Source organism: Solanum lycopersicum, chromosome 3 (assembly GCF_036512215.1).
Source record: "Solanum lycopersicum chromosome 3, SLM_r2.1".
Lineage (NCBI taxonomy): Eukaryota > Viridiplantae > Streptophyta > Magnoliopsida > Solanales > Solanaceae > Solanum > Solanum lycopersicum.
The window spans coordinates 49,105,447-49,120,517 of record NC_090802.1 but is presented as its reverse complement, the minus strand read 5'-3'; the positions used below and the strand labels follow the sequence as shown (position 1 = coordinate 49,120,517).

Here is a 15,071-nt window from a genome sequence, read left to right as displayed (position 1 = left end):
CTTGAACAAAAAATATCCCTGGATTTATATTCTGCCAAAGAAAGAAAACAGAACAAAATGAATTTTGAATAATTGTCTCTCTAGACATCCTTTATAGTTTTAAATTCCACAAACTCCAAGTCACCTTGTAGATTAGAAACCTCTTTGATATGGATACGAAGTTGCTCTCATCAAATCCTGAAACAGTAATTGTTTACAAATGCATATATGCTATAAATAAAATACATACAAGTGCAGTAAAATAAACCCACCATAAATGAGGTTGGATATGAATCAGCACGACCACTTTGCCCTTCAAAAGGTTCTGAATATGCTGAGAACTCCTTTAAAAATGATTAAATAAAAGAAAAATTTGTTAGCTAAAAAGAGAATGATACATAAGAATAAGTCTTAGTCAAAATTCACATAATTTATCAAAATAAAACCTTACCATTGTAGGATCTGCATTAATGATTGTTTCCCTGCTATTGAATTCCTTTTCAACATTAATGTGTGAACTGAAAATTAAGCAAATAATTGAAATATGTGATTTATTCAATGAATTCACATTAAATTAAAGATCAAACTATAAAATTACCTTACTCCTTTGCCTTTTTTTCTGATTTTGGTTTCTCTTTTTGATTTCAGCGAAGAGCTTCTTTTAACCTTCTGAGAACTTTCTAAACCACTTTTCATTCTCAAAGAACGAGGACGTCCTTTAGTAGCCACGCATGGAGGGTCAAGCAAACTAAATTTTTCTCTTTGTTCACTTGAGTTCAAATCATTATTTGACTCGTTAACTTGATCATCACAAACATTATCATTATCCTCATATGGAAGTTCATCAAGTTCTTTACTTAGTTGCAACAATTTCTGATATGTAAGTTTATAATGCTTTTCTGAACGAGTAGCTCGTTCAGAGAGCCCAAGAGAATGTGTCATAATGTTATTAAACCATATAGTAGAAGACTTCAGATTATACGCAAGTGATCCTGCATTTGAAATGTCATTAGCTTTTTCTGTAGTTGCATACCTTGTCCATCGATCCAATAAATAACATGGTGGAAGCGAGTGAATCTGTTTCTTTATAAATATCATAAGCACATGTCTACACAAAATTCCCATGAACTCAAACTTATGACAAGAACAAGTAGCATTCTTTAATTCAAGATTCAACCTAACAATATATGTCGGTGTTTCTCTCTGAAACAAATGCACTTTATAAATATGTATCCCATCCTGAACCTCAATTCTTTCTGAAATAAATTTTTGAGATTGAATTAACTCTTCTTGAAATTTTTGAAATATTTTTCTGGTATATATTTTGGCTGCTTCATCCTCCATTGGATATAATGTTTTCAAGATAGCCTTTGAATGCTTTGTCTTATAATCCTTCTCCCTTACTTTGTCATACCTAGCGTCAACAGCTTTATCATATTGCGTCACAAATACACTCATTGGCGTACTAGAGTTAAGATAATCTTTAAAGTATTTATTCATACTTTCACTTCTTTGAGTTGTTGACATTCCAGCACAAAAAGTAGTTCGCACATATGCTGGAATCCATTTCTCGCGAATGGTGTATATCTTACGCAACCAAATATGCTCTTCTAAATTGTACATTTTCATTATATCGATCCAAGCAATTTCAAATTCCTCAGGAGTTGTTGTACAATGTAAACACTTACTAAACTTATTTTTAAAATCATCAAATGCATGAAAAACATGACTTAGATATTCAGGAATCTTCTTCTTAATGTGCCACATACAAAAATGGTGTGCACTATTCGGGAACACCTTTGAAACTGCATTTGTTATTGCAGCATCTTGATCTGTGATTATTGTACGAGGGGAAATACCAAACATTGCCTCTTGCCAAGTATGAAGTAACCACTGAAAAGTTTCTTCCGTTTCATCCCAAAGAAGAGAACATCCAAATAAAATGGATTGGTGATGGTTATTAACTCCGGTAAATGGAACAAAAGGCATCTTATATTTATTTGTCAAGTATGTAGGATCAAATAGGACAACATCTCCAAAATTCTTGTAAGCTATCCTAGACCTAGCATCTACCCAAAAACAATTAGCTAAATGACCCTCCACATCCATTTGTATTGCATAAAAGAATCCTGGACTATCAGATTGTCGCTTTTGAAAGTATTTCAACATCAGTTGTGCATCTCCTTTCTCAAGACAATTTTGCCTTTTAGTGCTCAAATAATTCTGAATATCTCGTCCAGTTATATTGAGATTCTCTATGCCTCCCGCCTGAGTAGTTAACAGTGATGCGATTTTACTTGGACGAATACTAGAATTATTTAAGAGATCAATAAGATTTTTTTGAGCCTCTGATTTTTTTCTTTTTGATCGCAAGAATTTCTGACTATTAGGAGAAGCAAGTTCATGATTATGATTCAAGACAAGCCTAGCTATAACCCACTTTTCTTCTTCTTTCTTTGACATATATATCATCACTTTGCACCCCTCTCTAGTCTCATCTCGTTGCTTATTACTCTCAAGACATTTTTTTGAACGAAATCCTTCTTTTGAACAAACAAACTCTTGACCAATAATGGATTTATCTTTTCTTGATCTACTAATTCGATTTTTGCGCACACTAAAACCATTACGATGAGCATAATCAAGATAAAATTTAAATCCAGTATCAAGTGATTGAAATTCCATACCGATGTAAGGCTCTCTTAATTCTTGCTCACCTAGTTGAGGAACAAAAGATACAGCTGCATTCATGTTGCTTTCTATATCCTCCAAGGAATCTTCAATTCCTTCTGCATTTTGCTCTTCTAAATTAGAGATTTCAAAAGTTTCCTGCAATACACAATTATTAGATATTAGACCGATAGGGTAAGTTAGCTTTAAAATTTTAAATATTTTTCATGGCTAATGTATTGAACTTCTTCAATTTGCTAAAAAGTTCTTAAACGTATTCTTTAAATATCTTCATCACTACAAAACATAAATTTCTTCATACATTAAAACAAGAATATTTCTTTGAAACGTTTATTCATGTTGCGAAAAAGACTTAATAAGTTATGTAAAAAAAGATATACGAGGAAAACGCTACCATGATAATTGTTTCAAATTGCTTCAATGGTGGATAGTTGGTTGCTTCAATGGTTTATGTAGAAAAAGAAGAACGTTAATACAACTAAGAAAACACAAGAAATTATGTATTTTTCATTTTTGGTAAGACAAATAAGAATCCTAATTAAATTTGTACAATTAATTTATAATTCAAGTTACCATATAACACTATGTTATTATTTTTATTTTAATATTAATAATATTAAAATATATTAATTAAAAAAATTAAATATTTCCAAAAATAAAATGTCTGTGTAATTTTTTTGTCCACCGTCGGTGGATTGCAGTTAAACTCAAAATAAAGGAATACATAAAATTATTTTATTTTAATTTATATGGTATATTTTATAATTTTAATTTTATTAAATTAAAATTTATATAATTATAAATTAGGTAAAAATATTTTAAGTTTCAAAATGTATCACTTGACCCTATTTGTCTTATTAGGGGAAATAGGGACAGCTCATCCTACTCAACAACTGTCCCCGCCCATTAATTGTACCTCTCCATTTTCATCTTTTCTTTTTTGTTTTTTCATATTCAAGCTTTGTTTGCATGAGCTTTATTAGAAATACTTTTATTATTTATTTATTTGTACTTGCAAATTAGGAAATTGTAAATTATTAAATTAAAATAAATTTTATAATTATAGTTTTTTTTATTAATAATTTTCGATAAACATCTTTTTTTACATTTGATTTGGTATAAAATGTATTAAATATATTTGTATTTGAATAAAACGGGAGAAAAATATATCTACAAATATAAATACATATATTTTAATCTTATACACTTATAATTATACAAATATAGATTTTATTATACCAATTATAATGTATAAATGGACTTATACACAAAAAAAAAGCTGAATAATTTGTATAAAGTTATATGTATCTAGCAAATTATATAAATTAAAAGCTCCATAACAAACATAAAATTTAATTACTAAACACAATTATATAAACTATAATCACAAAATATAAATAAAAATTTTATATCGGATATATCTGAAGTTTGCTCAATAAATTACAATTCAAATTTAACACTTCTTACTTTAAAAGAAAAAGCAACGTTATTCGTTGCATTACATATTCGACGGTGCACCATTTTCCTCCTTTATTTATTGGTAGGTCTATTTTATTTTAATTTATGTGATATTTTTAAATTTTTGAGAAGTAAATCATTTAAATTTTTTAAAAAAATTGTATATGAAGTTTTTAATTTTTTAAAACGAAATTTTGTATATTTATAAATTATGTAAAATAAAATATTATAAGTGTTTTAACGTGACATGATTAAGTTATAAGATTAAAAAATTTCACATATTTTAAATTATAAATTTAAATATTTTATTTATTTTTAGAATCTTGTGTTAATTCAAACTGTAAAACATTTAAATTGAGAAAAGAAAAGGTACATCTCAATTCTAAAGCTAAGGTCAAAAGTAGCTTTCTAATGGAAAATTAGGATCCATTTGGACATATGCTAAGAAATCATTATTTAAATCATACTAATTTGAAGTTAAAGTTAATAAATAAAATGTTATATTATAGAAATTAGGGGATAATGCACAAGTACCTTTCAACCTATGCTCGAAATTTTATAGATACATACACTTATATTATACAAAGGTTCTATTATTTACATGAACTTATACTATACTGAAAAAAATCAATCCGCGTTGCGCTTATAAGATAGTGTCACGTATGTCAAAAAAAGATAGAAAATTACTTATAAAATAAATTTAAAAAGGTAATAGAACCTTAATATAATATAAATACACCTATAAAATTTCAAAAATAAATTGAAAGGGTACTTGTTTATTTTTCCGAAATTAAAAGTAAAAAGATGGATAGTACATGATCATCATTTCTTTATACTAATTGATAAGGAAAATAATGTATAAATTTAACTGACTGCACCAACCATTACCAGTGAGCAGCATAAATCCGATAACTATTCAGCCATAATTTGAAAATAATAGAAACATAAAAATGACATGAAAAAAAATAATCAAATATTTTAATCAAATCGTGAACATCCGCTTTGCCTTTCGGATTAGAGCTTCATTATTTATGAAGTACTTCCTTTTGTTACAGTTTGTCTGTTTAATTTTTTTTATCTATTTTTAAAAAATACGTTTTTTTATATATTTTACTTTTTACATAACATATTTATAATTACATAAGTAAAAAGATATTTTAATATATTCAACACTTTAATTTAAATTTAAAAATTTAAAAATAATTCTTCATTTTTAAATTTTATGTCAATTTAAAATTGAATAAACACATCAAAACGGAGAAAGTTATAATATTCCTAGTTTTATTGAAGAATGTATAATAAATTTAAGGGTCGGTACAAGACAAGATAAATACAATTATTTCATTGATTCAAAAAATCTTACAAGATTATTTTATTATTTTTATATGCGATAATAATTTTATTGTATTAATACAAATAATATAATAAAATAATTTGAAATTGACTAATATTTAAAATCAAACATAAAATAATATTGATTTTAAATTCTATCCTAAAATTAATACTTTTGTCCCATGCATTAAAGAATCCATAATTAAAACGGAGTAGTTAAGTAGAGGTAGGGAGTATTATTTATAATTTTATTCTTGCGTTATCCATCATAACAATTCTCAAGGACAAGGCCATTGTCACATCGCTTTTAATTCTACTCCAATACAAACCACAGTCTCTCCTTAAGCGAATCGAAAATTTTTATTAGGAAAAATTATATATAATGACAAATTAATAAATTAAATTAATTATTATAATTATATTTTGATTTAATTATGTTTCGTAATAAATTTTTTATCAGACACCTTTTTTTCTTAAACTTTCGCTCGCCACTCTCCTCTTCTCTCGCTCGCTTCCTCTCTCTTTTATACAAATACAAATGTATCAAATATGTTTTTATTTGTATAAAGCAGAGGAAATTGTATAAATACATATATTTTTGTTCCCCTCTCTCAGATCTCGCTCGCCACCCTTGTCTCTCTCACTTATACAGGAAATATATAATTGTATTTTAATTTTTATAAAGCGAGAGAAAATTATATATACACATGCAAATACATATATTTTCGTTCTATACACTTATAATTATATAATAAAAATACTCCCCTGCCCAATTTCTTTTGTCTTTCTCTCTTTCTCTTTTTACATAAATTCAAATTGTATATAATTTATATCTTTCTCGTTTAATACAATTTGATTCAATTGTATATTCACTGTCCAATTCTCTTTTGCTTTCTCTCTTTTCCATTTTATACATATTCAAATTGTATATAATCGTTTTATATACTTTATTTTTACACAATTTTTTGCCCAAGTCTTTTTTTTCTCGTTTTATACACTTTGTTTTATACAATTTGTTTCATCTGTATATATATATAGCGAAGTATACATTTATATGTTTGTTATGGAGTACAATTATACAAATTTTATCATAATATACAAATATAAATTTTATGTTTACTATATGTGAAAGTTACCCTTTTAATTATCAGCTAAGTACTTAAACATACAAGTTTAAGAAATTTTAATTATTAGATTAAATTTTTAATTTGTTTCAAGAGGTAAAAAATATATTCAACGTATCCTACATCAGGTGGGTCCGCCAGTACACTCTCTTTTTTCAGCACTTGAGTTACATAACATCGGCTCGTTTGATTTTTTCTTATTCAAATTAGAATTTAATTATTAATATATGGAAATAAATTTAATTTTTTAAAATATTTAAATTTTAAAGCTTTTAAGGAAAGATGAAAAATTTCGAATAAAAAAATCGCAAGGAAAGTAAATCAAATAATATTGCATGATCAATAGTTTTTCCAAAAGGGGAGCAAATCAATATTATTGCGACATATTTTATCTGGTTGATGTTAAAACACGACAACGACTTTGTGCATGAAAGTGAGAGTTTCTATTTGTCGATGTTATAATTATGATATATTTTAATTGAATATATTATACATATTTTAAAGAATTGTTATTAGGTATTTTTAGTTGTTTATCTACTTTAATTATATAAATTATTAAAAAATAATGTAGCCTTTTTAACTTATCGAGACTAATATATATTATTAACAAAATAACATATTTTATTGTAATAATTGTATAAAATAACAAATTAATAATATAAAATAAATATAATAGATATGCTTTGATTTATTTGTGTTTCATAGTAAATGGTTTGTCAATCCCTCTCTCTCTCATATTCTCGCTCTCTTATTCCTGTCACTTGCTTTTCTCGCTTTATACAATAGAATTATATAAATTGTGTTTCTAATTGTATAAAGCGAGAAAATTGTATAAACGCATGTAAATACGTATATATTCGTCCTAGACACTTATAATTATACAATATAAATAAATCCTTGCTCAAGTCTCTTTTGTCTTTCTCGTTTTATATAAATTCAGATTGTATATAATTTCTCTCTTTCTTGTTTTATACAATTCGATTCAATTGTATATTTCCTGCACAAGTCTCTTTTTGCCGTTCTTTCTTTCTTGTTTTATACAAGTTCAAATTGTATATAATTTCTCTCTTTCTCGTTTTATACAATTCAATTCTGCCTTTATTGCTTTCTCGTTTTATACAATTCAAATTGTGTATAATTTACCTCTTTCTCATTTATACAATTCGCTTCAATTATATATGTACAACGAATTATACATATATAAGTATGTTATAGAGCACAATTATATAAACTTTGTTATAACGTATCAATATAAATTTTATGTGTGCTATATGTGAAAATTGTCCTATTTTAATTGATTAACTTATTTAGATATATTTTTCAAACAGATTTGTCAGATCAAACAAAAAACTTGGAAGGTGATGTTTGGATACAAATTTTTGCAAATATATTTATTAAGATACCCAATTTCCAGATATTTGAAAAACTAATAATTTTTAGGCCAAGTTAGAATTCAAAAATTTCCAAAAATTCAAAAATTACCTTAACTTTATATTTTAATAAAAATACTCATAATATATTTCATTTGACACACTTTTTTTTTTTAGCAAAAGAGATACTTTATATATTTAATTTGACATAGAATTAAAAAACAAAAAAAAAGTTATTTCAGTCCTATAATTTAAATCAAATTTATGTCAAATATATCAAAATGTTTATTAATTTTATGATGTTTAAAACATATATTAAATAGAGAATTAAAATTAAAATATTTTATCAAAATAAAAAATAAATCACGCTTTTTATAACCAATTAAAAGAAGAGATCAATATTTTTGAAGTAGGGAGAACACTGCTTAATTTCAAGTTAGAAAAAATATTTCTTAAATTTTATATTCAAATTCCATTGATAATGCATGAATTAGAGGACTTTTATAGTATAATATATACTTTCAAAAACTATATTAAGTAATCCCTTTCTTACAAAAATAATTTTTTTATAATACGTTTAAAAAATAATGTTTTTTTAATAATATTTTAATTTCAATTTTTTTATGTGGCGTATAATATTAAATAATTATATATTAATTTTAATTTAAAATCATCAAAAAAATATATTCTTAAACTACATATTCAATTAAAGTAGACTACTATTTTTTTAAATAAAAATAATAATATGTTAATTCATAAAATATATCAAATAAATTGAAAAAAATAGCCTAATAAAATAATGGGAAGAGGTGTAGTACTGTGGTGAAACTTTATCCCCCAGAAAACGATAGATAGTGCAATTATGAAGGAGAGAGAGAGAGTGAGAACAAGTGTTTGTTACTTGTATTTGTCTGTCTATAAACACAACGGTGCGAATGTTGGAAGAATGGAAGCAAACCAAAGGCCAAGAATGGCGGCAAAAACAAAGAAACTTTAAAAAAATAATTCATCATCTTCCTTATTACACTAAAAAAATTGTAAAGTAATATTTAACCCTTATTTGTCTGCATCATAATAGTAACAATTTTTTTTTTTTGAAATCAAAGATGGTGAGTTTGAGGTTAAAGTGAAGTTTGCTAAGAGGGTTTGGTCTTGTATTTCTTTTTCTGTTTGCCTTTTGACAAGGAAAGTCAGTGACTTTCAAAGGGTTTTTTCTTTTTCTATTTTTAGGGGTGTGTGTAGAGGAGGAGGGTGCTATTAATGGCTTTAGACTTTTGGACAAGGCAATAATATCAACCCTAGATGATGGAAAACTCAAAAATTTGCTATACTATTTGTTACAGTTACCAACTGTAGAATACTGAATCATTCTCTTCTAAGTTTATGATGGGTCATCATCAAGATGTTCACTGTTCTGATGGTGGGGCTAACAAAATGCTTTGTTCTACTGATGAAGCTAGTCTTCTTCCTCCACCTCCTTCAGCTCCTGTTGTAAGGAGTTTGCAGCCTTTTGATGTTGCTACCAACTCCCAAGGTAAAAAGGCTTTTCTGTAATTCGTTTTTTTTTCCTTTGTAGCTAAAGTAGTACTTTCTTTAGTTCTTGATGTTTCCTTTTCAACTCTTTGTTGAAAAAAAAAGATCTGAATGTAATACTACTTGCTGCTGCCTAAAAAAGAACTTTCGAGGAATAAATGTATGTTTTCTGTGGTGTTGTTAAACTCTGCAGGAGGAATGACTACTACATTGGGGTACCCTTTTACATGGGCACAGTGGAAGGAACTGGAGAGGCAAGCTATGATTTATAAGTACATGGTCTCAGCTATGTCTGTTCCTCCAGATCTCCTCTTATCAATTTCCTCTGAAGCTTCACATACTACATGTAATAGCCGATTATTTTCAGTTGTTTTTGTTTTTTTCATTTATTTACCTGTGATTGATGGAGTTTTTGGGTGCAGCGGCTACTGGATCAGTACAAGGCCGATACACAACAAATATAAGGGATCTAGAGCCAGGAAGATGCAAAAGAACGGACGGCAAAAAATGGAGATGCTCGAGAGATGTAGCTCCTCATCAAAAGTACTGTGAGCGCCATATGCATAGAGGTCGTCCCCGTTCAAGAAAGCATGTGGAAGTTCATGCCGGTGTTAGCAACGCCAGTGACAATAAGAAGACTCGCCTTCAAGCTGAATCTATTCCCACCACAACGGCTAGTCAAATCAACAACCGTTCAACAAAGCAGCCTCTTAGATCTACCTTTCAACAAATTCAGAATCCCCTGTCTTTCCATGATGATAAGATTGGGGGAAATGGAATTATCTCTGATTCTTCTTTTAATGAACTACACAGGTTCTCTTTTAGCTGTTTATTTACTCTTAGTTTGAGCTTAAAGTCCCAGTTTATGTATGTTATATTTTTTTTTTGTGTTTTGTATGGTTATAGAAGTTCGGGCTGGATGATGGAAGGTGAGTTGGTAGCAAAGGCTGATTCTGGACACCAATGGCAACATTTGATGGACTCAAACGCAGGTTACTCAGCGCATGGCTACAGGGAAGAGGCATTGAATTTTTTGGTTAGTAGAGATATGGAAAGAACTGAGCACACCGGTGAGTTCAATTTCATGACAAATCCTGAATTTGTAAAAGATACCTCTAGGGACTTGATTAACGGATGGTCCAATGATAATGTCTACAACAATAGTAACAATGAGAATTTGGAGGCTTCGTTGTGGCCATCGCTAGGGGATATCTCGTCATCATCGCTTGCTTTGTCTATTGCTATGGCTGCTGGTGATGTCCTTGATGAGGATATGGGATTGGATAGTAGATTCATGAATACTAATCAGCACAAATTCTGGGAGAACAGTTTCCCTTTTGCATCTGGAGGACCATTGGCTGAAGTTTTACATCCTAGCTCATCTTTTAGTCTCGGTGACAACCCAACCTCATCGTACACAAGCAATGGCGATTCGATCAGCCCTGCAGCAACGACCGTCTCATCACCATCTGGGGTTCTTCAGAAGACGATGTTTTCGCACTCTGATGGCAGTGTTTGCAACAGCCCAATTCTCGCAGCTCCAAGTAATAATATTACACCTGAGACTGTTCAATTCCAGTGGTTAAGATAGAATGCATGCCAGAAAGAAAGGCCCCTCCTTTTGTTTTTGTTTTTTGTGTTGTTTTTACCTTTTCTTGCTTTCTATCAACTAAAGCCAGAAAGTTTACAAAGTGACTGTCTTAAAGGTTCATTTTCAGGCAATTCTCAGTTCCCAAACAAAAGATGAAAGAACTTTTAAGCTATTACTATCCTACAATTATGTACACTTGTTTGTATGTCCTCCTGAGTGTACAGTTTTCTGCTTTGCTTGTGTTCTTGATTCTTGAAGTGTTGTGTGTGCGTCTGGACACATCAAAAATGAATTAGAATGACTTGATTTCATCACGGGTTTATCATGAAAATGAACTATGACGCACATTTGGGGTTCTTTAGTACTCTTTATCACTGTATCAGTACAGTTCAGAACACAACATTGATGAAAAACATTACTCCTCACGTTAGATAACATATACATTAAAGATGTAGCATAATTGCCCTACGATTGTTTGTTCTTTTGAGCTAGCTGGCTAGTCTTTAGGACTCTGGCCTTCTGGCTGAAAAATATCTCATTTGACTTGATAGACACAAAACTATAGCTCGCAATAGCTACTACTTTTATTGAAAAAGAATAATAACTTCTACCCCATTCTATTTAACCCTCCTCTTCTAATTTTTATTTTAACAACAGAGGGCTGGGGTGAGAGGAAGTTATGGAGTGGCATCAGAATAATATTTCACCTTTTATTTTTTTATAAAAGAAATATTATTATTTCGAATAATAATTTTATAAGTTTTAATTTTAACTAGTACTAATAAAATAAAGTTTACACACTTCATGATGAGAGTGATATAAAAGAGAGAAATCTGTTTCTCAAACTATAAAATATTCTGTTTCTCAAACTAAAAAGTAATACTTTAGGTATGAAACTCATCCTCTCAATAGTTTAGGTATAAATTTTTTTTTTTAAAAAAATGATAGTTTAAACGTGTTTTTAATACTAATCTCTTTGAAAGAATTGAAACCATTTCCCTTCGTTATAATATGTCACTCCGTCAGGGAAAAAAACATTGACGAAATCATGTACTCCTTGAGATATTGGAACCAGTTACTTATAATATTCGATCAAATTGGATTATAGACGACGATAAATTCACGCATGTAGCATACCACAATTAAAGAAATTGAATATTTCATTAAGCATGCAAGCAACCAAACACTTTTAAAAGTGTTTTGTGTGAATAGAGGGTATACTTGGAGACGATATAAGCTAGTTCGTACTCCCCAGCTCCACTATTTGGTCATGTGATAGAGATATTCGACTATAATTTTCTAAACCTAATGTGTGGTTCTAATATAAAAAATGCAGTTTATATTATTTATTTTAAAAACTTGGGGTAGGGGATTAAAAAGTGGAAATGTATCCTCGTGACCTTATCAATAAGGTAAAAATGTTAGATAGAATTACAAAACAGTTTATACAAGTACAAATTTTGTAAGTTTATTTTTCCAATGTAAGCTAATCTATTACTAAATATGTTGAAGATTAATTACGAAACACAGTAAGAAACCTATCTTGAAAAAAAGAGGGCATGTTCTGTAGTAATAATTAAACTATACAATAATATTTGACATATGTTGAGATGGCCGAGTTGGTCTAAGGCGCCAGATTAAGGTTCTGGTCCGAAAGGGCGTGGGTTCGAATCCCACTCTCAACAAAATAAATATTTTTTTCTAATATGATCAATCACTTTTGCCAACTTTTTAACTAATTATATAAGTACTACATGATAATATTAAGCTTTGGAAATGGACGTGACGGAGAAGAATGGTTGATTAGTTCCCTTTGGTTCATCAGTCGAAGTTGATACCTTCCTTTTATTTGGATGAAGAAATGCAGTAGTGATTTAACAAATATTCTTTCAATTTTTACTTTTATTTAAATAAAAGTTTTACATAACAAATATTCTTTAGCTATAATTTTTCAACATACTTAGGATGGATAAATTAATAAAAATAAATTTTATTTTAAAGAAAATTTATTAAGAAATATGTCCAAAACTCTAAATATTGCTTTAAAATGGAAGAGTATTCGATAAAGTCGGGGTAAGAGAAACATAATTTCGAAGTTGACCATTAACATATCTTAGAAATGGTTAATTGGTTAAGTCCTAGAATATATTCACATTTTTTTTATTTTTTTAAAATATATAAATGCCCTTTTATTTGGTTTCAGTTAACATTTATGCTCTCTAATTTTTTTTTATACTATATAAGTAGATACTCAAAATTTGTCTAAATAAAACCAATAGATATGCATGTCTTACATGACATAATACATAAAATTATTATGTTGAATGTCACGTTGCACGAATGTGTCTATTTATTCATTTTTTAATCGTAGGATGTCAAATTAAAAAAACAAGTTTATGTGCTGCGAGAAAAAGAAATCTTACTTTGATTTTTAAATTCTAAAATATAAAACACTTAAACAAAAATGGAATAATGCACAAGTACTCCTCAATCTTTGTCCGAAATCTCAGAGAGATATTTATATTATACTAATGTCCTATTACCCACTTGAACTTATTTTATTAATAATTTTCTACTCCTTTTCGGCGTACGTGACATTATCTTGTGAATCGAACGCTGATTGATTTTTTTTAAAGTTAGTGTCACGTAAATAAAAAAGGATAGAAAATTATTTATAAAATAAGTTCAGGAGGTAATAGAATCTTAATATAGTATAAGTGTTTCTCTGGTATTTCGAACATAAATTGAGGGGCTATTGTGTTTTTTTTTAACTCTACTGAGAAAATAAGGGGTGAAAACATAAAAATGGTGAAATAGAGACCCCATTTTTCTAAAATTATAGAAATATACGATCTTTCGAGAAAGCTGGAGTTTAGCCTTGGCAATCACTTCACAGTTTTATCTATAACTTTCACGATTCCTCCACACTATTCTCATTTTTTCTTATAAATACCTCCTTCTGTAAGCAATTAAAATCATTCACAAACAAGAAGATTTCTACTTTCTGTGATTAAAAATCTAAATAACTATAATGGCTTACACAAGTCTTACATCTTCTCCATTAGTGTCAAATGTTAGCGTTGGTGGAACCTCTAAGATTAATAACAACAAGGTATCTGCACCTTGCTCTGTTTTCGTTCCGTCGATGAGAAGGCCGACGACTAGGCTGGTAGCTCGGGCTACCGGCGATAACAAAGATACGTCAGTCGACGTACACCACAGCAGTGCTCAAGGAGGAAACAACCAAGGCACTGCCGTCGAACGCCGTCCTACGAGGATGGCGCTTGATGTTTCCCCTTTTGGTAAGTCCTTCCCCTGTTTTTTAACAGGTACTAGTAGTTGCAGCATTTAATAAATTTGTTACAATTCGTTTAGTAACGATAATTGTTTCATGTGATGAACAGGAGTGTTAGATCCAATGTCACCGATGAGAACAATGCGGCAGATGATAGACACTATGGACAGATTATTCGAAGATACAATGACATTTCCAGGAAGAAACAGAGCATCAGGAACAGGGGAAATACGCACTCCATGGGACATTCATGATGATGAAAACGAAATCAAGATGCGTTTCGACATGCCGGGACTGTCCAAGGAAGATGTAAAAGTATCAGTAGAAAATGACATGCTTGTCATTAAAGGGGAACACAAAAAGGAAGAAGACGGAAGAGATAAACACTCATGGGGTAGGAATTATAGCTCTTACGACACTCGTTTAAGTCTCCCAGATAATGTTGTGAAGGATAAAATCAAAGCGGAACTGAAGAATGGAGTTCTTTTCATCTCGATTCCAAAGACTGAAGTGGAGAAAAAGGTGATTGATGTCCAAATTAACTAACATTCAGAATCGCCATGCTTTTGTTGTTCTAGGTTCATTTGTAACCTTGTGTAAAATGTATGTTCGCATATGAATATAAAACAAGTAGTGCATCTTTGACAAGGGGCTGCTCTGAGACTTGTTTTCTGGCAAATTACAATTTACAACCATCA

General features: G+C 29.3%; 3 protein-coding genes and 1 non-coding gene across 4 annotated transcripts; 3 read left to right on the top strand and 1 right to left on the bottom strand.

Annotated features, from left to right (window-relative positions):
- Window positions 1–132: 132 nt before the first annotated feature.
- On the bottom strand, window positions 133–5,013 carry LOC112942275 (protein FAR1-RELATED SEQUENCE 5-like). Its single transcript, XM_069295936.1, has 5 exons — window positions 5,002–5,013; window positions 578–2,808; window positions 431–497; window positions 252–323; window positions 133–177 (listed from the first exon to the last, which is right to left on the bottom strand). The coding sequence occupies exons 1-5, from the start codon at window positions 5,011–5,013 to the stop codon at window positions 133–135; spliced, it is 2,427 nt and encodes an 808-aa protein (XP_069152037.1).
- A 3,823-nt stretch (window positions 5,014–8,836) lies between these two features.
- On the top strand, window positions 8,837–11,287 carry LOC101257745 (growth-regulating factor 7-like). Its single transcript, XM_010319754.4, has 4 exons — window positions 8,837–9,488; window positions 9,681–9,833; window positions 9,910–10,300; window positions 10,394–11,287. Exons 1-4 carry the CDS (start codon window positions 9,338–9,340, stop codon window positions 11,076–11,078), a joined length of 1,380 nt encoding a protein of 459 aa, XP_010318056.1. The 5' UTR covers window positions 8,837–9,337; the 3' UTR covers window positions 11,079–11,287.
- Window positions 11,288–12,682: 1,395 nt separating this feature from the next.
- On the top strand, window positions 12,683–12,763 carry TRNAL-AAG (transfer RNA leucine (anticodon AAG)). The gene has a single exon. It is a non-coding gene; the product is annotated as a tRNA-Leu (tRNA).
- Window positions 12,764–14,072: 1,309 nt separating this feature from the next.
- HSP21 (heat shock protein) lies at window positions 14,073–15,018 on the top strand. The gene is made up of 2 exons (NM_001246971.2): window positions 14,073–14,380; window positions 14,483–15,018. Exons 1-2 carry the CDS (start codon window positions 14,110–14,112, stop codon window positions 14,917–14,919), a joined length of 708 nt encoding a protein of 235 aa, NP_001233900.1. The 5' UTR covers window positions 14,073–14,109; the 3' UTR covers window positions 14,920–15,018.
- Window positions 15,019–15,071: the final 53 nt, after the last annotated feature.

Coding starts and splice junctions, on each gene's coding strand:
- LOC112942275 (XM_069295936.1), bottom strand. Junction 498..577: donor AAAAAAGGCAAAGGAGTAAG/GTAATTTTATAG, acceptor CTTAATTTTCAG/TTCACACATTAATGTTGAAA. Junction 178..251: donor CATATCCAACCTCATTTATG/GTGGGTTTATTT, acceptor TTACTGTTTCAG/GATTTGATGAGAGCAACTTC.
- LOC101257745 (XM_010319754.4), top strand. CDS start 9,338: ATGATGGGTCATCATCAAGATGTTCACTGTTCTGATGGTGGGGCTAAC. Junction 9,489..9,680: donor TGTTGCTACCAACTCCCAAG/GTAAAAAGGCTT, acceptor TAAACTCTGCAG/GAGGAATGACTACTACATTG. Junction 10,301..10,393: donor TCTTTTAATGAACTACACAG/GTTCTCTTTTAG, acceptor GTATGGTTATAG/AAGTTCGGGCTGGATGATGG.
- HSP21 (NM_001246971.2), top strand. CDS start 14,110: ATGGCTTACACAAGTCTTACATCTTCTCCATTAGTGTCAAATGTTAGC. Junction 14,381..14,482: donor GCTTGATGTTTCCCCTTTTG/GTAAGTCCTTCC, acceptor TGTGATGAACAG/GAGTGTTAGATCCAATGTCA.